Consider the following 25,758-nt stretch of genomic DNA (forward strand, 5'->3'; position numbering starts at 1 on the left):
CTCATGCGCTTAAGTGATCTTCCTGCTTAAAGCAGGATCTTTAGGAGTTATTTGCATACCCTACATACATTGCCCTATTTTTCACAATAGCCAAGGGGTGGAAGCAACTCAAATGTCCATCTATAGATGAATGGGTGAAGAAAATCCTTGGTACCAAAAAACAGAAAACAACAACAACAACAACAACAACAAAAGAAGAAGAAGAAGAAGAGGAGGAGGAGGAGGAGAAAGAAAAATTTTTTATTTTTTTTCTTAGTTATAGATAGACACCATAACTTTATTTATTATATGGGGCTGAGAATCGAACCCAGTGCCCCTGACATGCTAGGCGAGTGCTCCACCACTGAGCCACAGCCACAGCTCGAGTAAATTTTTTTTTTTTTTAAAGAATTTAACATTTATTTATTTAGTTTTTATGTGATGCTGAGGATTGAACTCAGGGCCTCACCTGTGTTAGGCAAGTGCTCTATCACTGAGCTACAACCCTAGCCTGAGTTAGTAAATTTTATGTGGATTTTTTTTTTTTAACAATGATTTTAAAATAAACAAAAACCTACCTATCCCTAACTGTAGAGTGATGCTGGCATGGCAGTCAACTATATCTTCATGAGATCATCTTTTTATTTTTTTGGTACTAGGGATTGAACCCAGGGATGTTTAATCAGTGAGCCACATCCCCAACCCTTTTTATTTTTTACTTTTGAGACAGGGTCTTCCTATGTTGCTTAGGACCTTTCTAAATTACTGAGGCTGGCTTCTAACTTGGTGATCCTCCTGCCTTAGCCTTCTGAGCCACTCAGATGACGGGTGTGTGCCACCACACCCAGCAGCCCGTATCTTGTTCTTTGTAAATTTTTTATTTTTGTAATTGTAGATGGATAGCATGCCTTTATTTTATTTGCCTATTTTTATATGTGGTACTAATGATCAAACCCAGTGCCTCACACATGCTAAGCAAGCGCTCTGCCATTTCAGCCCCAGCCCCCATCATCTTGTTTTCATGTGTCTGATAAGTTAAGAGTAATGAAGCCATTGGAAACCTTAGAAATGTAGTCACAGGTTTTTTTAAGTTCTGTGGGATGCTGTTATTAATTGCCATTGCTTCACAATTCTTTTCCATTGGCTTTTTTTTCCTGTTTAATATTTTTATTTCTTCCTAGTTTTCATTTCAGAAATAGATGTAAAACAAGTGTATTGAATTAGCCCATTTTTTTCTACTTCAGGTGTGATGATGATCAGCTGTCTAATGATAAGGAGCGGTTTGCCAGGTAATGTAGTAGATTATTTTGTTCCTTGTTTTAGGAGTAGGCAATCCAACCATACTGAGTTTTCATTTCATCTGGATGAGAGTGAATTTCCTATTCTGAAAGATTCAGCTTCAAACCTAATGGTATATTTTATACGTTGCTTTTCTATATATGTGATAGTTATAGGAGTGTTTTTGCTAGGAGTCCACAAGAACACAAACTATGGATTTATATGAATTTATTATTAAATTAGTACAGACACTAGAAAATCTGTATAGATAAATGTGTTTTATTCTTTAAGAAATGATGATAGAAGAAGGTTGTGGCTCAGTGGTAGAGTACTTGCCTAGCATGTGTGAGGCACTGGGTTCAATTCTCAACACTGCATATAAATAAATGAATGAAATAGAGGTCAATCAACAACTAATAATATATATATATATAAATTAATATTTTATTAAAAAATGGTGATAGAGAACTTTTTGTAAAGAATGGAATTTTGATTAAGATAAATTTATTTAAGATGATTTATCAAGATGATGAAGTGTACTTACTTTTTACTAAGCACTAAATCCTTCTCAACTCAGATACTTGTTTTTCTTTTAGAAAGTTCATATTATATATGATTAAGCAGTAAGTTTTTTCTGTTTTAAAAAATTAAGTTTGTAGCAACCTCAAAAAAGTTAAAATCTTACTATTTCAAAGTACAGTACTTAACGGAGCACTTAGTATTTATTCATTGCTGATGCTGTCCATCTGGAAACCACTGTGAGAAACAATCATTTGGAGAACTAAGAAATATCAGGCAGAAAATTTTCAAACATTTTGAAGCAGTAAGATGCTATCACAGGGGCTGAGGATGTGGCTCAAGCGGTAGCGCGCTCGCCTGGCATGCGTGCGTCCCGGGTTCGATCCTCAGCACCACATAAAAACAAAGATGTTGTGTCCGCCGAAAACTAAAAAATAATGAATATTAAAAAAAATTTTAAAAAAAAGATGCTATCACAGGCTTTGAATTAGAGAATATCATATAAAATACTTGGTAGGGATATTTTTGTGATAGCATATAGAATTGATTAAAGAGAAGGACAGAAGTCACGGAAGTAGGTAGAAGCTGTTGAAATATAAGACAGCTGTAAAATCCTGAGTGTCTGGGCCAGAATTATGGCAATAGGAAAAAAAAAATGAATATAAGAGGTTTTTTTAAGAATAATTTATTTGGGCTGGGGCAGGGGCTCAGTGGTAGAGCAGTTGCCTAGTAAGTGTGAGGCACTTGGTTCCATCCTCAGCACTACATAAAACTAAATAAATAAAATAAAGGTATTGTGTCCATCTACAGCTAAAAAATTTATTAAAAAAAAAATGAATGATTTATTTATCAAACCTACTTGAAGGGCCGGGGCTGTAGCTCAGCGGCAGAACATTTGCCTAATGTTTGAGGCCCTTAGCCCTGCAAATAAATAAAAAATTATTAAAAAAAAAAAAAAAACCTACTTGAAGTAGCTAATTATAAAGTCTAGAATGTGAACCACTTTTTTTTTTGTACTAAAGATTGAACCCAGGGGCACTTTAACCACTAAGCCACATCGTCAGCCCTTTTTAAAAATATTTTATTTAGAGACATGGTCTCGCTAAGTTGCTTAGGGCCTCACTAAGTTGCTGAGGCTGGCTTTGAACTTGTGATCCTTTTGCCTCCACCTCCCAAGTTGCTGAGATTATAGGTGTGCACCACTATGCCTGGCTGTGAACCACTTATAAAATGAGAAGCTAAACATAGATGTTTGAGGAATCGTTTTTCAAACTGCTTAAAAAAGTCAAGCCATCTGTAATCCCAGCAGCTCAGGAGGCTGCGGCAGGAGAATTGCGAGTTCAATCAATCCCTGGTACTAAAAAAAAAAAGTCAAGCCATCAATTAGTATAGATGGTATAGGTCCATATTCTGTTGATTGAAATTCTCAAAAGCCATGAAAACATGAACTTTGAACTATTTTAGTTTTCATTTGTAGTGCATAATGTGAATGTTTACATATTCATATGTCTTATTCAGAAATATTAGAGTACATAAAGGATTACAGTTCTGTAGTAATAGGAGTAGTAATAGGAATTTACATATTTATTACAAACACTTATTCCTTTAAGACATGATGTGTTAAGGTAGTTAACCTCACATATCCTTGGGAATTCAATAAAGAGTCTTGAAAGGCTGAACAAGTATGAATTTTCTCAACTTCTTGAAAAAAAAAACATAGTTTGTTAAGGAACTATGTAGAGATAATAACTCAAGGAACATAAAACTCTAAAATATTTAATAGCCTATAGAATTGATTTTATATATATATATATATATATATATATATATAAAATCTTTCCCTCATCAATATATACAGTTTTTGCATGCTTCTTATAATTGCTATGTTAATTTGTAGAAATTTCATTGCTGCCTTTTTTTTTTGAAATGAGGTTTTGCTATGTTGCCCAGGCTGGCCTTGAACTCCTGGGCTCAAAGGCTCAATTAATCTTGGTACCTTAGCCTCCTCAGTAAGAGTGGGTTACAAGTGTGTATCATAGTTATAGTCATTTTTAATAACTAAAAATTTAAGCCTGTTAATATGCAATATTTAGACATTTTGCTTGAGGATTATCTATCTGAAATAGAGTTGAGTACAGATACACTGACCTGCCAATACATACCCTGATATTTTTTCAGTGGCCATCCACTCTTAACAGTGTCTGTTTTCTGGAAAAATGTAGTGATAATCCTTTGTCCTCCTCTAGGGGAGGAAGAGTTGATACTGAGGATCCAGCCATGTTACGGCTGTTCCGCAGAAAATGGTAAAGTGACTGAATTGGAAGTAAGAATTACTTTAGGAACACATCAGTGATAAAGGATATGCCGGAAACTTAGGTCTTAGTTACATAATTTCTCCACTCAAATATGGTTGGTTATTCTGAGTGTATGTGTGTGTGTAGGGGTTGACTATTTGAGATCATTTGTTTTGACAACCCTTCTTCAATTTACTCTGTCTTTAATTTTTTTTTTATTATAGAATAGCTCCTATGAGTATAATTTTCTTTCCAGATTGGGAGCAATATTTGAGAAGCATATTCCTGAATTTCCTTTGTTGTTTTTTGTTTAAGCTCTGTATATCTTTGGTCTCTAAAGAGATTGATTTACAAAATGCTTTCTGTGTTCAGATCATGTTAATTTACAGTATATATTGGCTTTGCTTTTATTTTGACATTTATCTTGTAAGTTACTTTTTCTCTGTCCTAACAGATCGTTTTGTAGATTGCAGGCAAGGTTCTGGTGCATATTTCCATTTCCTCCACTTCTCTACATGTGTTTTGTTTCTTTTTTCTTTTCTCCTTTCTTTCCCTTTCCCATTTCTCCTTCCTTCTTTTTTCTTTCCTTCATTCCTTCCTTTTTTCCATCCATCCTTTTTGTTTTAATTTTAGCTTAGTTCATTAATTCTGTTTTTAGGTCGGATGATGAGCAGAGCTCTGCGGATAAAGAGAGACTTGCCAGGTAGGAGAACAGTGTCTTTAGCATGATGAAGCGGATGATGCTGCTTTCCTATCCTTTTTCTTACTCTATCTTTTCTTCCCCTTTCTCTTTGTATTTTTTCCTTATCTGTGGCAAGAGAGGACAAGATTTTTTAGAAGTTTGAGTGTAACAGGAACTTTGGCTTCCCCCATCAGAAAGTGGGTGAGTTGAGGGAATTTTACTTAGGAATTTAATTGCTATGAGTTTTAAGTTTTCTCTTTCCTTCTTTATCTCAGCACAAAATTTCACAGAATCAAAAGGATTTAGAAATAATTCAGTTGTGCTAGTTGGTTCTTTAGCAGGGAATACTTTTTTTAAAATCAGAAAACCATAAACATACCTGTATTTGTAGTTTCTTCCCAGTGTACACCTCAGCATTTACTCTTGTCTCTCTAGAAAACTCACTTGTATTTTCCTATGTAGATTCACAGCCTAGATTACTATGTCACTTACTGGTGTTGCTTCGGTGATCAAATTCTTACTGTGATTTCCCAAAAAGTTTTAACTCCCTTGTGCCTATTTAGATAATCAAGTTTCTAGACTTACTGTCAGAAATCTTTTGGATACATGGAAGACTTAGAATCAAATTTTAGGTATCTCAGGCAAAGTAACTAAAAGTGGACCTAGCTGGGTGCGGTGCCACACGCCTGTGATCCCAACAGCTTAGGAGACTAAGGCATGAGGATCTCAAGTTTCAAAGCCAGCCTCAGCAACTTAGCAAGGCCCTGAGCAATTTAGCAAGACCCTTTCTCAAAAGAAAAAAAATTTTAAAATGCACTGGGGATGTGGCTTTGTCTGTTCAGATCATGTTAATTTACAGTATATATTGGCTTTGCTGTTGTGTGACCTTGGGTCCAATCCCTGGTACCTCCGCCCAAATAAACAAATATATAAACAAACCTATGTGGTGAAACCTTTTTGCCATTTGGAAAGAAAATTGTAGAGTTCTCTTTTGAGACTATTATCTATAACATAGAAATACTGCAGAAGATATGTACTCAAACTTTTCTGTTCTGGTCTAACTTGGGATGCCTTAGTAGGAAATACATCATTGATACAAACACTTATTTTTACAATTTTTCCCCTTCTCTCATTTACCTCTATGAGCTGTGCCACAAGCTCATTTTGCTACCATTTCAACCCATGCTTCTTACTAACACTTTCAATCTCTAGAAAACTGATTCAGCATGATGTGGTGAGGAAAGCACTGTGTTGGGACTGAGGGCTGCCCTGGGAAAAGTCACTTGACTTCAGTTTACTCGTCTCATAAAAAAGAAAATTTTTTTTGGATTAGTAGGCTGTTTTTGTTAGTTTTTTTTTTTTTTTTTTTTTTTTGACAAAGAACTGCTGTTCAAGTAGAATCCTGAAGTGGTAATAGAAGAATTTAAAGGTGATTAAACAAAGCTGCTCAAGTAGAAGCAGATAAGCAGTATGTAATTTGGTCTCTCCTTGAGTTATCTCCATTGAGGACACTGAGAAACCTCCTGGACTTTTCAGAATTCCTACTTGAAAACTACTGAGTTATTCCTTTTGACAGTGATATCATTCTGTCTCAATTTTGAGCTGAATCATTTTTTAGAGATGTGGTGTACTTATCATGGTGTGATCCAAATTGTCTCCAGGCCTTTAAGCACCCGCTTTTCAACTCACTTAGTCCCAGATGGGGATCCATTTGGTATCTGCCAGTGTCTTAAGTTCAGTGCACTGGCACCACACTCAGAAGATAGGACTTTTGTGCATAATGGGACAAATAAAACTTCAGATCTTTCAATTTTGCCTTCTCATGTTTTAAGAGAGAAGTGTACAGCAAAGTAACATTTTATAGACCCTTAATATCTATGCTATTATTTCTTATATCAGCTATTGAGCAATATACTTGAGTTAGCAAAAATTAGTCATTTTATTTTCTATCCTTCAAAAAATTAAATTAGGAAATATTTAATCAGCTAAGCTGAGATTATTTGTCATTTGGGAACTTAAGTGAGTGAAACTAACATTTATAAATACTATCATTTCTTAAAACACTTTTGTTCTAAGGAGTGGTAGTTTACATAGGATGTGATGTTCCCAGGAGATGGAGGGAGGAGTTTGATATCTGCTTATTCTCTGTAAATTCTCTTCCATGCTTGCTATGCATGAAGTTGGCAAACCTTATTTTAATTTCTGAGACTTAAGCATCATTAAACTAAAATATGACATTCTTCAGCAGCTCACTTGGTATCCACATTACTTTCCCTGCTACCAAATGACCAGATGTGATCACCTGGATGGGGCTTCTCCTTTCTTTCTTCATACAGGGAAAATCATAGTGAAATTGAACGGCGACGACGGAACAAGATGACAGCTTACATCACTGAACTGTCAGACATGGTACCCACCTGTAGTGCCCTGGCTCGAAAACCAGACAAGCTAACCATCTTACGCATGGCAGTTTCTCACATGAAGTCCTTGAGAGGAACTGGCAACACATCCACTGATGGTTCCTATAAGCCATCTTTCCTCACTGATCAGGTCTCTGGGACTTAGAACTGTGAGAGTCTGGAATCTGTTGAAAGTTTTGATTCATTTGGACAAGAATGTAGCTCCTCAGGAAAAATTCAGACCATGGGAAAAAGAGTTTCAGTACTTGGCTATAGTGTTAGTAAGCATTGGGATGATAAAAAGCAGAGAAGAGTTGTGAAAATTATTTAGCAAGTTTGTAGGTATTTTATTTTATTTTATTTTATGTACTGGGGATTGAGCCCAGAGGTGCTTAACCATAGATCACATCCCCAGCCCTATTTAATATTTTATTTAGAGACAGGGTCTCGCTGAGTTGCTTAGGGCCTTGCTAAGTTGCTGAGGCTGGCTTTGAACTTGTGATACTCCTGCCTCAGCCTCCCAAACCACTAGGATTACAGGTGTGAGCCACCATATCCAGCCTTCTAGGCATTTTAGAATTCATCTCATAAATACAACCTGTAATTTAGAAGAACAGTATAATCCCCAAAAGAAGAGATTACCATGTCCATGGAACCAATTGTTTTTAGGGTTATTGAGGATGAAAGAAGTAATAGGAAGAGTCCGATAATTGATTTTTTGTTTGTTTGTTTTTGATTTGGTACCAGGGATTGAACCCATGGTTGCTTAACCACTGAGCAACATCCCCAGCCCTTTTTTATTTTTTATTTTGAAATAAGGTCTTGCTAAGATGCTTAGGGCCTTACTAATTTGCTGAGGCTGGCTTTGAACTTGCGATCCTCCTGTCTCAGCTTCCCAAGCCACTGGGATTATAGGCATGGGCCACTGCTCCTGGCTAGGCAGTCATTGCTGCTCAGGGATGTGCTCTCACATTTGATGCAGTATGAGAAAAATAAGGCAGAAGTCCTTCTTGCCTTTAAAGAACTCAGTCTGAATATAAATATGTGAGAGGCAATAAACACACACAAGTGGAGCATGATAGGAAGATGCATACAGAGAAGAAAATGGTCTTTTTTCTTTGGTAATAATTTGTGAGTGGGCTGGGGTTGTGGCTCAGTGGAAGAGTGCTTGTCTCACATGCATGGGGCACTAGGTTAGATCCTCAGCACCATATAAATAAATAAAATAAATAAAGGTATTTTGTCCATCTGCAAATAAACATTAAAAAAAAAAATTTGTGTGTGACTAGATAAATATATAATGGAAGGATGGCTAAAGTGATAAGAATGGCCAGACTTGAATGAGGGTGGTTAAGGAAGACATGATCTTTTTTTTTTTTAATATTTGTTTTAGTTATAGGTGGACACAATAACATTTACTTTATTTTTATGTGGTGCCGAGGATTGAACCCAGTGCCTCTACCACTGAGCCACAACCCCAGCCCCAATATGTTCTATTTTGATTATTAAAAATAACCCATGAGGGCTGGGGTTGTGGCTCAGCGGTAGAGCGCTCGCCTAGCACATGTAAGCCCCTGGGTTCGATCCTCAGCACCACATACAAATAAATAAAATAAACGTATTGTGTCCAACTACAACTAAAAAATAAATATTAAAAAAAATAACCAATGATCATTTTGGAAAATACAGGAAGTATAAATAAGAACAAATTCACCTGTAATGCCAATGTTAAAAAACCGAAGAATTAGAAAAAGTGAAGGAATGTTTGGGAGAAAGGAATTAAGAATCCTGCAAACAGGGTGGCCAGTTGGAAAGCACGTATAGCTAATTTTTATACTGTTCATTGAAACAGGTAATTTGCTCTGTCAGTACATAAATACTAGTAGTTTGCAAGTATCAGTTTAGCACACCTTTTGTGGGCAAGCCAAGTGCTTTGTACTATGAGAAATACAAAGAATGATAAAAGATATAGTCACTGTTGGATACAGACATGTAAATAAATACATAAACACAAAATATGTTCTATAATAAAGGTATAATAATGAGGATTGTAGAAATGAGATAAAGAAAATGAGGACATGGGGAAAAGTATTATAGATTTTGGGAATAACTTGAACAAAAATTTAGAGGTGTGAAAGTGAGTTATTGAAGGAAAATCAAGTAGTTTAGATTTTGATAGGCTTGGACCTGAAGATGGAATATTTAGGTTTTAAAGAATTTAGATCTTAATTGTTAGGCAGGGAGGAGCCATTAAAAAATGTGTTTAATGTACCTATAGCATTTTAAAGATGGATTGGAGGGAGTAAAATTATTAAGATCATGTCATTTGTCTTAGCATAGGATGATTAGGACAGTGACATAGTATTGGAAAGTAGAATTGAGAAAACTGGAATGGGAGGGAGAGTAGTTAGATTTCTAGCCTAGGAGGATGCTGTTAAGAAAGGGAATGCTGGAAGAACACAGATGATTATATTTTGGACATGGATATGATTGTGGTTTTGAGATGTTGACATTGAGTTGCAGTTACAGTATCTACTTGGAAATATATAACAGACACTTGGAAATTAGGTTTACTGAAAGCTCAAGTAAAGAAAAAAAAAGGTTTTCTGGGGATGTATAAAACCTAAGAAGAAACAGTGGTATGAATAAAGAATAAAATCTTGGGATTGTCTACATTTAAGATTTGAGCCAAGCATGGTGGTAGGTACATGTCTGTAATCTCAGAGGCTAGGGAGGCTGAGGCAGGAAGATTGTATATTTATTTGTTTATTTATTTAAAAAGATTTATTTTTTAGTTATAGGTGGATACAATATCTTTATTTTGTTTTTATATGGTGCTGGGGATCGAACCCAGTGCCTCACGCATGATAGGCAAGCGCTCTACCTCTGAGCCATAGCCCCAACCCAGTATTGTATATTTAAAGCCAGCCTCAGCAACTTAGGGGAGACTCTGTCTCAAAATAAAACATCGAAAGGGCTGGGGTTGTGGCTCACTGGTTAAATGTCCCTGGGTTCAATCCCTGGTACCAAAAAGAAAAAAAGATTTGAACAGAGGACAGAGGGTCTGAAGAAGCAAAAATTGGAGTGTAGAATCAGAAGCATCTAGGGAAAAATAAAATTTTTAGGCTAGAATGGACATCATCAGATTTCTTTGAGAGATTGAATTTAAAAAATAATAAAAACCCAGGAAAAGGGACTTGAATTGGCCATTAGGATGTCGTTAGTAAACTCCTTCAAAAAATTAATAGGGCTGGGGTTGTGGCTCAGTGATAGGGCACTTGCCTAGCATGTGTGAGGTACTCGGTTCAATCCTCAGCACCACATATAAATAAAATAAACGTCCATAGACAACTAAAAAAAATTATAATGTATTAGAGTGATCATTGCAGTGGGATTGAGAAATAATTGAAAGAGAATACAGTCATTGACTGTAACATTATTTTTAGAACATATAACGTTGGCAATGAACATTCTGACCAACTTGAGGGAAGATTCATATAGAATTGAGGAAACATCGTGTTAATAGGCCTGAAGGGAAAGAGAAAGTGTGTATATTTGCTGAGAAGATCCTAAAAAGAGACCAGAGAACATGAGATCAAGAAGTCATTGGAAGTTATTATTGGGGCTGGGGTTATAGCTCAGTGGTAGAACACTTGCCAAGCACATGGGTTCCATACTCAGTACCACATAAAAATAAATAAAGATATTGTGTCCATCTATAACAAAAACATATTTTTTTAAAAAGTCAGTTGGGGGCTGGGGATGTGGCTCAAGTGGTAATGCGCTCGCCTGGCATGCGCGGGGTGCTGGGTTTGATCCTTAGCACCACATAAAAATCAAATAAAGATGTTGTGTCCACCGAAAACTGAAAAATTAATATTTAAAAAAAAAAAAAGTCAGTTGGGCTGGGGTTGTGGCTCGGTGGTAGAGTGCTCGCCTAGCACGTGCGAGGCCCTGGGTTCGATCCTCAGCACCGTATAAAAATAAATAAATAAAGGGTATTAGAAAATGTAGGTTATTGTTGGTGGTAACCCTTTTTGTTCCCCTCTTGAGTCCTGAGATAAAGAGGAAGAAAGAGGTGTGGATAGCAACATAGAGAAGTAGTAGCAACAATTGAAGAAGTAGCTATTGAAAAAACTTTGTTGTCAATGAAGGTAATTTCATTTAGGGTGGAAACCTGTGGCTGTGAATCAGGTATGAGTCAGCAATTGCTTATAGAAGTATACATACGGCATGAAGGATCTTATTTTTCCCCTCTATAGAAATATTTGTCTTTTCAGAGTTCAATATTAACTTTATTTTAAATATTAAAATATTGATTTTTTTTCCTTGGTTAGGAACTGAAACATTTGATCTTGGAGGCAGCAGATGGCTTTCTGTTTATTGTCTCATGTGAGACAGGCCGGGTGGTATATGTCTCTGATTCAGTGACTCCTGTTTTGAACCAGCCACAGTCTGAATGGTTTGGCAGCACACTTTATGATCAGGTGCACCCAGATGATGTGGATAAACTTCGGGAGCAGCTTTCCACATCGGAAAATGCCCTGACAGGTGAGAGTTACAGGGATGTGAAATGAATGAGAATTTTTTCTTATTTTTCTGAGGCATCACAGGTATTTAAAGCTCTTAAATTTATTTGTTGGCTGGCAAAGCTTCTAGTATTTTCTTCTCTAATGAATATAATCAGTTCTTTTTATCCACATGAAGATTATCTAGTTTGTGATTCATCCTTAGAAAATGTTTCTTTAGTGATTATGCTCATATAAAAGTTCATTTTTACCTTAATATTATTGTAAATGAAACAGTAAACTCAATGCTTAAAATATCTTCCTCCATATTAAAAGAGTCATCTATGCTTCTATATCATTTGTGTGAATAATTTCATGGTATTTTTTTCTGTCCACTTGTTCTTGGCTTTATGGTAAACTCTGTGATAACAGATTTTTATTTTATATGGGAGTTGTTATTGGTCAATGAATAAAGTAGTATTTTGTAGTCCTTGTTTGTATCTGTACTGTTCCCTTCCCCTACATCTATTCCCCCATTTTAATGCTATTCAGTCCTTTTGTCAAAGTTTGGTTAGAAGGAAAAAAGTCATATTTGTTCCCAAGCAACTGTAGGAAAAAATTTTAAAGTAGAAGCAGATTAAAAACTGCTGGTTAAAATACAGAACAGTCCCCAAACATCATATTAATGCTGGTCTTTAGTTTTTTAGTTTTTTCCTCTTTTAAGTATTTCTAGATTTCTTTTTTCTTTTTTTAGTTCTTCCTTTTCCCCAAACATTGAGACAGATGTATGTTTATGAAGCATATTAAATACATGTTTTTTGGACTGGGGTGTGGCTCAATGGTAAAGCACTTGCTTAGGTTCGATTCTCAACACCACATAAAAATGAATAAATAAAATAATGGTATTGTATCCATCATCAACTAAAAAAAATTTGTGTTTTTAAACCAATGATGTTTACTTTTTGTGTTTATCTAATCAGGAATGAGAGTATAGCTTTGCCTCTTGCATCTCTACTACTACTTTCCACTTCTACCTTCCCTTGCACAGTTATTTTCAGTGCTGCCTTTGAATTTAAATGAGAATTGAAATAATTTAGACTTGAAAAAATTTGTCTTCGGCTTGGTCTATTCTGTTATAAGCAAGGAGGTTGGAGGGTGAATAGGATTTATACTTGCTTTTAGTATTCTGCCCTTTCCCACTCACAAGATGGCACTCCAGATTGTTCTTCACATCTTTCTTCAGGGCGTATTCTGGATCTAAAGACTGGAACAGTGAAAAAGGAAGGTCAGCAGTCTTCTATGAGAATGTGTATGGGTTCAAGGAGATCATTCATTTGCCGAATGAGGTAAGTGTTAGGCTGAGGATTACAATTTGGCATAGCCTCAAGAGCTCAGGCTTTTATTTTTTTATTTTTATTTTTTTCTGTCAGAGAAATTAACATTTTAAATCCAAGCTTCAGTTGAATTAATTTTAACTGTACAAGACCTAGGTGAATTATAGCATAGAATAAAGTATTTGGTAAGGGAACTAACATTATCTGAATTATCTGAATCCCTTCTATGCCAAACAATGTGATCAGTACTTTATGTCTGTTGTAGCATCCCTTCAGCCACCCTATAGGTTAAGATTCATGGTTACCATTTTGCTGATTAAAAAATGGATTCAAAGCAAGATTTCCTGGGAAAAGTACAAAATTGAATATTATATGAATAGTGGTTTAGAGTAGCCTCTAGATTCAAACTGCTGGATTTTGTTCTAATCCAAAGTATTCTTTGGATTTGAATTCTGGCTTTGACCCTACTTTTGAAACCTCAGAGAAATCACCTGACTTTTTTGTGCTTTGATTTTATCATTTAATATTGGAGGTAATATCAGTCTGACCTCATGAAGTTGTTATGAAGATTGTATGAATTAATATATGTAAAGATATTTAGAACAGAGCATGGAATATATTAAACTATGTAAGTTTTGTTGTTTTTATTTTAAAGAAATGAGTGGGAAAGTAGGATTGGAGGTAGTATCCCAGCATAATGGACATGGCTAATGCAAAGACATAGGCAGGAATAAGATAAAGAGTAATGAATTGTAGTAGCTAGATTAGGTTGTGATTAATGAAGAGTAAGAGTCAGCAAACCACAGCCCTTTTTTTGTAAATAAAGTTTTATGAGAACATAGCTATGCCCATTTGTTTACATATTACATATGGTGTCTTTCATGCTGTAATGTCATAGGTAATTGGTTGCAACAGATGTATGTCCCACAAAGCTGGAAATATTTACTATCTGGGTTCCTTTTTTTTTTGGTACCAGCTATTGAACCCCAGGGGTTCTTACCCACTGAGCCACATCTCTCGTCCTCCCACCCTGCCTCCGCCTTTTTTTTGTTTTGTTTTGTTTGTTTTTAGTTGTACATGGACACAATACCTCCATTTTATTTATTTATTTTTATGTGGTGCTGAGGATCAAACCCAGTGCCTCACATATACTAGCTACATTTCCACTGAGCTACAACCCCAGCCCAAGCCCTTTTTTATTCTGAGATAGGGTCTTGCTGAGTTGCTAAGAGCCTCATTGAGTTGCTAAGGCTGGCTTTGAATTTGCCATACTCCTGCCTCAGCTTCCTGAGTTACTGGGATTACAAGCATGAGCCACAGTCCCCTGCTACTATCTGGTTCTTTATAGGAAAGCTCCACCAGTTTGTTTTTTTTTTTTTTAAATATTTATTTATTTATTTATTTAGTTTTCGGCAGACACAACATCTTTGTTTGTATGTGGTGCTGAGGATTGAACCCGGGCCGCACACATGCCAGGCGAGCTTGCTACCGCTTGAGCCACATCCCCAGCCCACCAGTTTTTGATATAGAGAATCTTCACATTTGAAGAACATATGACACATTTTTTTAAAAATTTAAATTCTTAGTTGTAAGCTTTAGAAATACCAGACTTGGTTTATCTTTGTCCATCCTTATTGTTAAGAGCACTGTTAACTTGTTTTCTGTGTTTGGTTGTATCCAGAGCCTGTTATCCTGCTGTTACTATGGAAAGTTCATTGATCATGCAGCCTGGCTGCTTTTAATCTCTCTGTTCATTGAAACAGGTGTGGCAATAGCGCTGTGGACTCAGTCTCCATGAATAGATTAAGCTTTGTGAGGAACAGATGCAGGTGAGGTCCTAAGTAGTGAAAACCAAAGGGATGACAAAGAGCTTTACTTTTTCACCCAACTTAACTGTAGTCCTTTCTTTAGCAGCCCTTACTCTTCTTCCTCATTTCCCACTTTTTTTACTGGTAGTAGTTTGCTGAACTTTAAAGGTTCACTTGCTCATCCTAAAAAACTGGAAGCTGCCTACTTCTTTACCTATTTTCCTCTTGCTGCAGTACCTTTTAATTGTTCTGCTTTGGCAAGGCTTAAAATTATGGTGGTCACTCTTTGGTGAAAAGGTCCAAGCACTTATTATCCTGTTTTCTAAACACCCAAGAGTCTAAATTTAAAGGTATTAAGGGCAGCATTTCCCTTTAAGATTTACTTTGTAAGGTTTTTCTCCTGACTCCTCTAACTCTTTTAGGAATGGACTTGGCTCTGTGAAGGATGGGGAGCCTCATTTTGTTGTGGTCCACTGCACAGGCTATATCAAGGCCTGGCCTCCAGCAGGTAGGAAAATTGGATAGTGATTTCTCCCTTGGTGCGCTTGGTTCCTCAGAGAGTCCAAGCAAATCATCAACATTTACTATATATCTGGTATATGCAGTGTACTTTGCTATAAGTTGAAAGATAATAGGACAGATGGAGAAGACTACTTCTCATTCATCACTGAGTTGATATTCCAGTTGGGGAGAAGAATTACTTAAATTTGAAAATAACTCATTATTTCTATGTTACAGAATATGTTTCTTTTTTTTTTTGAGACAAAGTCTTACTGTGTTGCCAAGGCTGGCCTTGAACTCCTGGGCTCAAGTGATCCTTTTGCCTTAACCTCCTGAGTAGCTAGGACTACAGGTGTGCACCACCATGACCCACTTAGGATGTGGTTTTTGCTTTTTTTTTTTTTAAGGTATTTTTTTTTAGACAGGATCTCATGAAGTTGCTGAGGAACTCACTAAATTGCTAAAGCTGGCCTCGAACTTGTGATCTTCCTGTCTCAGCCTCCCAAGTTACTGGGATTGCAGGCATGTACCAGTGCCTCTGGCTTGAGACTGTAGTTTTTATTTTATTTTTATTTTATTTTAGTTGTAGATGGACACAATACCTTTATTTATGTAGGTGGATGCAATACCTTTATTTTTAAAATTTGTTTTATATGTGGTGTTGAGGATTGAACCCAGTGCACCATACATACTAGGCAAGTGCTCTACCACTGAGCCACAACCCAATCCCAAGCTGAGCTTTGTAAATTCTAAATGTGCAAATTCATAATAATGTATACTGGATACCTATGTTCTAACTAATTGTTGTAAAGAAACATTGGCATTTCATGTAACTAATTGGGAAAGCTTTGTAAAATAGGTGCAAGACCTTGAGGAACAAAGGGAAAATATAATAACTTATAAAGAGAATGTAGTCTGCAAAGGCTTTAAATCAGACTGTGAGTAGATTAGATTATTTGAATTTGAGGTTAAATGAAATATGACCAAGGAGGTTGGAGTACAAGGATCAGCTTTTTAAATTGACTTGTGAAAGTTTCCAAATCATATCAACCTCATTCCTTCCCTGCCAGATGGGTAGACAGAAACTAAGAGAAAAGAGAGGCAAGGTGGTATATTTGGGTAGAGATTAAACTTCAATTTGGAAAAACTTGGATTTGATTTCTAGCATTGTTATTTATTAGCAGTACATACAACTTAGGGTAAATTGCTTGAATTTTTTGTCAGTCTTCTCTCCTATATTGGTTTATTGTGAGGATTAAATTTAATATAAGGAAAGCATCCAACCCATTGTTTGACATATGGCAGGCACCCAGTAAATGCTACTTAATATAATTAAGAAAAATTAATTTTAAGTGATACAAGTAGTAATGTTTGCATTTTTTAGTCTATATATTGTATAAATCATACTTTTAAGGTATGTGGTGATATTTCATACTTCTGTATAGCTATTAAGGAAATGCTAACTTCTTGGATAAATAGAAAATAACCTTAGAAAGAATGGGGGGAAATGTACTCTTCTTCCCTTTCCAGGTAAAACAGTGGAAAAGACCGAGGGACATAAATAATTATTGGTGTTTGTTATAGTCAATTTTCATTGTTTATTTACTTTAAAAGTCACAGGTAAGGCAAGATATCTGTTCTCTGCCAATGATATAATCACAAAATGGCTGCCTTAATATGTATTTTTTTTTAAAGACTACTTTGGGTGAGACTTGCTTTCCAGTTAAGTATAATTAGTATGGATAAAATATATTAATTAATAATTACATACATATAAACATTGAAACAACAATTGGCATTTATGGTAAACTCTATGTAATTGTGCAACTATTGCTTTATATCTAGATTTTTCATACCTAAATGTATTTTGAATTATTACTCACCTGATTTTTGAAGGCATTTGAGTTTGAGATCTCTAAATCCTTTTTATTTCACCTTCCAAAGGTGTTTCCCTCCCAGATGACGACCCAGAAGCTGGCCAGGGAAGCAAGTTTTGCCTAGTGGCCATTGGCAGATTACAGGCAAGTATGAGTATATTTTTTTCAAGTGAGAGGAAATCTCCTTCAGTACTTATTCATGTTAATTTTATTTTACTCTACCATTGAGCCAAATTAAGAATTCCATACAAGTCCAAAAAATTTAAGAAGTTTGGCATCCCTAATGAACATTATTACTCTTGGATTTAGCAGAAGTTCAAGAGTATGATGGAGCAGGTTATGGTTGTGGCTTAGTGGTGGAGCGCTTGCCTGGCATGTGTGACACACTGAGTTCGAGTCTCAGCATTGCATATAAACAAATAAAATAAAGGTCCACCAACAACTAAAATCAATAAATCAATAAACCAATAAATCAATAAATGTGTGTATGTGTATATAATACACACACATGTACACACACACACACATACACACATATATAAAGGAATATGATGGAGGGAAATCTTTTCCCCTTATGTCTTTTGGTACTTTGTGTGTGTTTGGTGGGTGTGTGTGTGCTGGGGTTTGAACTCAGGATGTCCTGTATGTTAGGTGTGCATTCTACCACTGAGCCATAGTCCCCCAAGCCCTCTTATCTCTCGCTCGCTCTCTCTCTTTTTTTTTTTTTAATATTTCTCTTAGTTGTATTTTTAATGTTTCTCTTAGTTGTATTTTTATGTTGTACTGAGGATCAAACCCAGTGCCTTTTATATGCTAGGCGAGTACTCTACCGCTGAGCCACAACCCAGCCCTCTCTCTTTTTTGTTGGTGGTGAGATGGGATCTTACTCTGTTGTCTAGGTTGATCTTGAATTCCCGGGCTTGAGTGTTATTCCTTCATAAGCCTGCTAAATACAGAGACTACAGGCACTTGCCAGCAACCCTACTCCCTTTATCTTTTTGACTTAAGCTTTTATGATGCTGAATTTTCTATTTCCAATTAATTTCCTTTGGCCCTGAACAAAAAAGGAAGCATCCTTTTCATGTTATCATTACATGACTAACAATAGAGAAATGTAATTGTTTTGATTCTTTTTAAAAGTATAGAATATGTTTGTTAGACCATAATTTTCCTATCTGAATAATGAGCACAGCCTAGTCAGCTGAAAGGAAGTGGGTTTTTCATTTTTTCCTTACTTTACTAACTTGGTAGAGTATATGTATTGGAATAGAGCTAGATTCTGTGGCCCCTCTGCTATTTTGCTTTCTGGATGCAAGGTAAAAATTTGGAAGTTTGTAAAACTGTGAGTCTCATATCTACACAATTCCCATGAGGAGATTAGAAATGTGTCTGCAAAGAATGTTATCATTTTACTCAATTTTATCTTTCCACTCATAGGTAACTAGTTCTCCCAACTGTACAGACATGAGTAACGTTTGCCAACCAACAGAGTTCATCTCCCGACACAACATTGAGGGGATATTCACTTTTGTGGATCACCGTTGTGTGGCTACTGTTGGCTACCAGCCACAGGTGAGGAGCTGCAACTGTCATGTCACTGATACTTAGGCCTGTGTTTCCCTTGCCATTGTTGAGGTTATATAGTTATCTTATTCTAAAGATAGTCAAAACAACTCTAGTTCAGAAAAAGAGATGATCCTGTTCTATCAGTAGCTAAATTTATCTTCAGCTTCTTAACAAAGCTGTCTACATCTAGAGAAATATGATTTGTGAAACTGGGAGGGAGCAGCAGGTACAAATATTATTTGTCTTTTGTTACTGATATCAAACAGATAATAATTCATAAGTACTCATTTTAATTAGCTATACTGTATATCTATCTTTAAATAATTTATGTAATTATCCAAAGGAATAATAACCCATAAAATACACAAATTTAGCACCAGTTATTACAATTTACTCATTCAACAAACCAGTGAACTATCCCTGAATTGACTTATATACATTTTCAAAGCTGTTGAAATCAGGGAGGTTTTTTTGGCTGTGACTATGTGAAATGGTTAATAAAGAAGAAATATTGAAAACAAAGAACAATGTTGGAGGTTTTCACTACCTGATTCAGAACTTAGAGTTATCAAGACAATGTAGTATTAGTGTAAGGATAGACACATAGATCAGTAGATACATAGGCCAGAATAGAGTTTACTTTTATATTTAACCATTTTCAGCAAATGTGCCAAGATAATTCAGTGGGGGAAAGAGATCTCTCTGACAAAAAGTGATAGAATAATGGGATATCCGAATGATATACCAAAAAAAAAAAAACACCTTAGACTTTACTTCACACTACCCACAAATATCAACTCAAAGACCTAAATGTACCGGAGCTAAAGTTATGAATAAACTTCCAGGAGAAAGTATTTGTATCCCTGGGTTAAGCAAAGATTTTTTTTCATATACTACTAAAAGCATGATTTTACAAAGAACTATACTGATAAATTGAATTCTATCAAAATTAAAATTCACTCTCTTAATAGGAAGTCATGGTGGGGCACGGTGGCGCATGCCTGTAATCCCATCCACTCTGAAGGCTGAGGCAGGAGGATTGTGATTTCAAAGCCAGCTTCAGCATCTTATGAGGCACTTAGCAACTCAGCAAGACCCTATTTCTAAATAAAATACAATAAACGGCTGGAGATGTGGCCCAGTGATTAAGCGCCCCTGGGTTCAATCCCTGGTACCAAAAAAGGAAGTCATGAAGAAGGTGAAAAGATCAGGCACAGACTGGGAGAAAATATTTGCAAATCATATGGCTGAAAAACAATTTGTATTTAGAATATATAAATAAGTCTTTAGGATAAGCAATTAATAAAAGGGACACAAGATTTGATATTTCAGTAAAGAAGAAATATGTATGGCATATGAAAATATGCTCAGAATCATTAGTCATTAGAAAAGGGAATGAAGAGAGGGGAGAAGGGATGGAAATATTTCGGAAAGACAGTAGAATGAACCAAACATGACTTTCCTATGTTCGTACATGAATATATGACCAGTGGAACTCCACATCATGTACAACCTCAAGAATGGGATTCCATTTAGAATAAGTTATATTCCGTGTATCTATGGTATGTCAAAAAACACTCTACTGTCATGTATATCTAAAAAGAACAAATTAAAAAATCATTAGTCATTAGTAAAGTGCAAATTAAAATCCCAATGAGATACTATCATATACACCAGAATGGCTATAATCAAAAAGTGTTGATGAGAATGTAGAAAAGCTAAAACTCTCATACATTGTTGATAGACGTATAAATGATGTAGCTACTTTGCAAAAACATTTTGATAGTTTCCTAAAAAACTGCATATCTCTACAATACCTATGAGGAGATTAGAAATGTATCTGCAAAGAATGGTATCATTTTACCTCAATTATATCCTATAATTTGGCAGTTCTACTCTTGGATGTCTACCCAGGAGAAATGAAAACAAATGTTCACACAAAGATGTGTGCATAAATATTCAAAGCTGTATTAATAATAGCCCCAAAATAGGAACAATCTTAATGTACATTAGTATTTTATGAGTTAATATACAAACTATAGTATATCTGTGTTAGAATACCACTGAATGATAAAAAGGAATAAAGTACTAATATATGCAACAGTGTTGATGAACTTTAAAAATATGCTCAGTGAAAATAGCCAAACCCCTCAAGTGGTAGCGCGCTCGCCTGGCATGTGTGCGGCCCAGGTTCGATCCTCAGCACCACATACAAAAAAAGATGTTGTGTCCGCCGAAAACTAAAAAATAAATATTAAAAAAAAATTAAAAAAAAAAAGAAAATAGCCAAACCCCAAACTGCATATTATATAATTCTATTTATATGAAATTTCTAGAAAAGGCAAAACTAAAGAGTTGGAAAGCAGGTCAATGGTTGGATAAAGAGAACCTTTGATGCAATGAACATGTTCTGAAACTGGATTGTGGTAATGATTGTACTACTATATAAATTTATTAGGAATTATCAAATCATACATTTAGAATGGGTAAATTATAAATGTGAACTGTACGTACAATCTGTAACAAAGGAGAAATGTGCTAGAAGCCAGCTGCTTAGCAGATCCATCTTTTTAATTTTTTCCTTCATACTTATTTTTTTAAATAAAAGGTTTTAATAAAATTTCAATAATATGCTATGTTAAAACAGTAATTTCCATATTTGTACAGAAATATTTATCTCTAAAACCATTGGTGATATGCCTCACTACAATTCACAGATCACTGTGAATTTACGTCTTATTTGTATTTCATTCTAACCTGAGGGTTTTCCCTTGGAGAGTCTACTTCCTCCTTAGTTCCCCTGTCATTTTGTTCCCTATTTATTATGCTTCCTATAAGGAACCGATTACATGTTTTATTCATTTCATTTTATTCATGTGTGTGTGTTTTAGAAGAGTCAAAGTTATTTGGACTCCCAATTTCAGAGGTTTGGTTCATGGTCATTAGATTTTATTGCTCTAGGCCTAAGATGACTCAGAATATCATGGCAGAAGAGCATGCTAAAGGAAAGCAGCAGCTCAACAAATGGCAACGCCAATTAGAGAGAGACCTTCGCTCACCAGGACAAAATATAAACCCCAAAGCACTCCCCTAGTCACCTACCTCTTCCATCCATACCCTACCTTCCTACATTTACCACTCAGTTAATCCATGTCAGTGGGTTAATCATTTCACCTCTGAAGCTCATCCCACAATGAAAAATACATTTAGTCCATTTTCTTTTCTTTTTTCTTTTGGGGGTGGGGGTTGGGGGAGGTACTTGGGATTAAACTCAGGGGTACTTAACAGCTGAGCCATATCCCCAGCCCTATTCTGTATTTATTTAGAGATAGGGTCTCATTGAGTGGCCTAGCACCTCTCTTTTGCAGAGGCTGACTTTGAACTCGTGATTCTCCTGCCTCAGCCTCACAAGCTGCTGGCATTACAGGCATGCACCAATACCCTTGGCTCATTTAGTCCATTTTTTATTTTTATTTTTATTATTTTTATTAGAGAGAGATTTTTTTAATATTTATTTGTTAGTTTTCAGCGGACACAACATCTTTGTTTGTATGTGGTGCTGAGGATCGAACCCGGGCCGCACGCATGCCAGGCGAGCACACTACCGCTTGAGCCACATCTCCAGCCCTAGTCCAGTCCATTTATTTAAAAAATATTTTTTTAATTGTAGATGGTCACAATATCTTTATTTTTATTTATTTATTTTTTTATGTGGTGCTGAGGATCAAACCTATGGCCTCATGCATGCAAGGCAAGCTCTCTACACTGAGCCACAACCCCAGCCTTCATTTAGTCCATTTTTAAGGGTCCCCATAGTCTTAACATTTTAGCACTACCCAAAAGTCCAGGTTCAGAGTCCTGAGACTCAAGGCAAACTCTCAGCATGAGCCCCTGTAAAAATCAAAAGCAAGTTACATGTATCTAATATATAATGCTACAGAGTAAACATTTTCATTCCACATGGAAGAAAATAGGGGCCTAGAGCTGGGCATGGTGACACATGGCTGTTATCCCAGTGGCTTGGGAGGCTGAGGCAGGAGGATCCAAAGTTCAAAGCCAGCCTCAGGAAAAGTAAGGCACTAAGCAACTCAGTGAGACCCAATCTCTAAATAAAATACAAAATAGGGCTGGGGATGTGTGTGGCTCAGTGGTCGAGTTCAATCCTTTCTACAAAAACAAACCAAAACATAGGGGCATAGAAAGAAAGGATGGAACCTAAATAAGATCAAAATCCAGATGGGCAAGTTCTATAAGTTCCAGGTCCAGCATCTGGGGCACATGGTATCATGATGTTCTCTTCAAAGGGCTTGTGTAGTTCTTTCCCTATGACTTTGGTGGTTGTAGCCTACATGGCCTTTCTCTTGGTTTGTTTCTCCTCAATTTCTGCAGTTTTCCTCAACAGATATCCCGTAGCACTGGCATCTCTTAATCTCAGACTTTTCCACTGCAGCTTCCATTTCCTTTATTTATTTATTTTTTTAACATCTTCACACATCAACTTCTCAGGGGCTGGCTGCAGCCCTTCTACACTTTCCTGACTTCGCAGGCCTTCCTTTGAAATCTTAGTGGAAGCCTCCCTGACCCCCTAATTTTAGCATCTTGCAGAACCAGCACCGCTTGGTTGATGCCAAGGTCTGCAGCCATCTCAAGCAGTTGCCAAGCCTTCTGGAACTCTGCTGCAGTAGCCTCTGAGTGCCTGGTGGCTCAGCATGGTGAAACCACTTCCCAGGCCCCTGCTGTAATCAGGGTGCACCCATGGTCTTTTCTCAAAGGAATCTTTACTTTTACCTCCTTCGTACTTACATATCATCTTGGGATAATTACAGAAGTCCAAAGTTCAAGTCCTCAGCTGATTCACCAGGAAAGTTAGATGACCATAAAATGTGTATCTTACTCTTCTTTCTCCCTTCCAGGAACTCTTAGGAAAGAATATTGTAGAATTCTGTCATCCTGAAGACCAGCAGCTTCTAAGAGATAGCTTTCAACAGGTAAGTTTTTTCCTGGTTTGGGTCTGAATATACATATTTTTAATCTATATATCACATTACTTCATACTGATTAGTTGAAGTGGTCACTGATTAGTTGAACACTGTAATAGGCATTAGAGTTTTGTGTGCCTTGAACTAACCTGTATTTATTTATTTATTTATTTAGCAGTACTGGGGGTCAAACGTAGGGTCTTGCACATGCTAGGCGAATACTCCACCATTAGTAACTATATCCCCAGCCCTTAACCTATATTTTTAAGAAATAGAAAGATATAATACTTTAAAATTATAGCTAGTGTTCAAGGTATTTCTATTTGGTTTTGGTTCTTTACTGTTTTGTATCCAGTTAGCCATCTATAAGGAACTGTCTTCAAAGTATTTAAAATATTATAGGTTTACTAATCTCTAGATTGCAGTAAAAAATTTATTTCACAGAGTTCTTTTATAAGTAATTAGAGTTAAACGATTTCTGACTCTTAATATAATTTTTAGGCCTTAGTTCCTTAAAATATTTTGTGAATTTAGACATGGTTTTAGATATTGGTCCTCATTTTATATTGGACAATTAATTTTTTACATTTTAGTGGTGTCTTTATAAAAACATTGTGCATACTAATAGTACTTAAGTAAATTCAGAGGGTCTTTGGGAAGATTTTAAAACCAGAAAATACAAATAAGGAATATAGCCCAGTGCCTGACACATATAATTTCAAAATGTTAACTTGCTAATATTGTTAGCTTTTTTTATTGTTAGGGAGAATCAAAAGATTATTTTCTATTCCATGAGACTAGAAAGTAAAATAATCTAAAATTACTTTTAATGTTTTTTTGGGGGGTACTTAACTTTTAAAACACAAGCAAAACAAACTTGGTGTTATATATAGAAACCTTTATTGATATTGTGAAAACAAATTCTCCAGTTTGGGAGGAAAAGCTGGAATTGCAGAATAGTATATAAGCTATATTCAGTGTCATTAAAGTTAAATTTCTATTGTAGAATTCTATAGTAGCTCATTGTATATTTCATGGACTTTTCAAGGAAACTGGGGAAATAGTATTTCTGTCTGGAAATAATTGTTATTGCTGTTTGAGTTGGACTACTGTGGTTAGATAGCTTGGAACCCTGGGAAGAAATGTGATAAATATATCCCTTATTTAGTAACTTAGTTTTCACTCCTTTGTATTGTTTTAACATTGAAAAAGACGAGTGTTTGAAGGATAACAACAAAAGAACTTTAGGATTATAGAAATGGGAAATTTTGTTTAATTTTATAAAATATCTCTGAGTTCTACTGATGGCATGAAAACCTTTTCAGGTAGTGAAGTTAAAAGGCCAGGTGCTGTCTGTCATGTTCCGTTTTCGATCTAAGAACCGAGAATGGCTCTGGATGAGAACCAGCTCCTTTACTTTCCAGAACCCTTACTCTGATGAAATTGAGTACATCATTTGTACCAACACCAATGTGAAGTATGTACCCTTTAGTCCTTTTCTAATGTTGGGATTTCTCATGACCCAGTCTGCTTAGCCTTATAAGATATCTCCTTTTCTGCTTTGTTTTCATAAGTAAATACCATTAGTTTGAAGTTTCTGATTTTCTAACTTCTTACAGGATTTGATGTAGTTGATCAAGGTAGAATAAGATTTTAATAAGCAAAAGTTCGGAGACTTTCATCTTCAAATGAAAAGGTTTATATTTTAATTTTATCGGCCCTTTCTAGAAAGGATTTTGTTTCATACACTAGTTTATTGCTTTAGTCTGGCAGGATTTTGATCTCTAGCAGGATTCGGCATACATTTTCTGTGAAGGAACAGATGGTAATTATTTTAGGCTTTGTGGTCCATACAGTTTTATTGCACCTACTCAATTCTGCTTTTGTTGCATGATGAATGTAGTCATAGAGAAATGATGAAAGAATATGACTGTGTTACAATTTTTTTTTTTATTATTATTATTTACAAAAATCAGCAGTGGACTGATTTGGTCCATGGATCATGGTTTGCCTCAGGGCATAGTTACATTCCAT

General features: G+C 35.8%; 1 protein-coding gene across 6 annotated transcripts in view; it reads left to right on the forward strand.

The window, feature by feature from the left end:
- Arnt (aryl hydrocarbon receptor nuclear translocator) overlaps positions 1–25,758 on the forward strand; it is an 83,274-nt gene that overhangs the window by 46,069 nt on the left and 11,447 nt on the right. For 3 of the 6 annotated variants that reach the window (XM_046421513.2, XM_046421512.2, XM_046421510.2), the window contains exons 4-14: positions 1,224–1,268; positions 4,729–4,773; positions 7,089–7,302; positions 11,489–11,702; positions 12,903–13,005; positions 14,757–14,822; positions 15,224–15,309; positions 17,247–17,323; positions 18,617–18,751; positions 23,659–23,733; positions 25,050–25,201. In XM_046421513.2, the coding sequence (XP_046277469.1) occupies positions 1,224–1,268; positions 4,729–4,773; positions 7,089–7,302; positions 11,489–11,702; positions 12,903–13,005; positions 14,757–14,822; positions 15,224–15,309; positions 17,247–17,323; positions 18,617–18,751; positions 23,659–23,733; positions 25,050–25,201 (1,212 nt within the window). The remainder of the gene's footprint in view (positions 1–1,223; positions 1,269–4,728; positions 4,774–7,088; positions 7,303–11,488; positions 11,703–12,902; positions 13,006–14,756; positions 14,823–15,223; positions 15,310–17,246; positions 17,324–18,616; positions 18,752–23,658; positions 23,734–25,049; positions 25,202–25,758) is intronic. The other 3 variants (XM_046421514.2, XM_046421516.2, XM_046421515.2) reach the window with 2 other exon arrangements.

The sequence above is a fragment of the Marmota monax genome, unplaced genomic scaffold (assembly GCF_021218885.2).
Source record: "Marmota monax isolate L192 unplaced genomic scaffold, Marmota_monax_Labrador192_F-V1.1 WCK01_AAM20220418_F8-fsc00108, whole genome shotgun sequence".
Classification (NCBI taxonomy): domain Eukaryota; kingdom Metazoa; phylum Chordata; class Mammalia; order Rodentia; family Sciuridae; genus Marmota; species Marmota monax.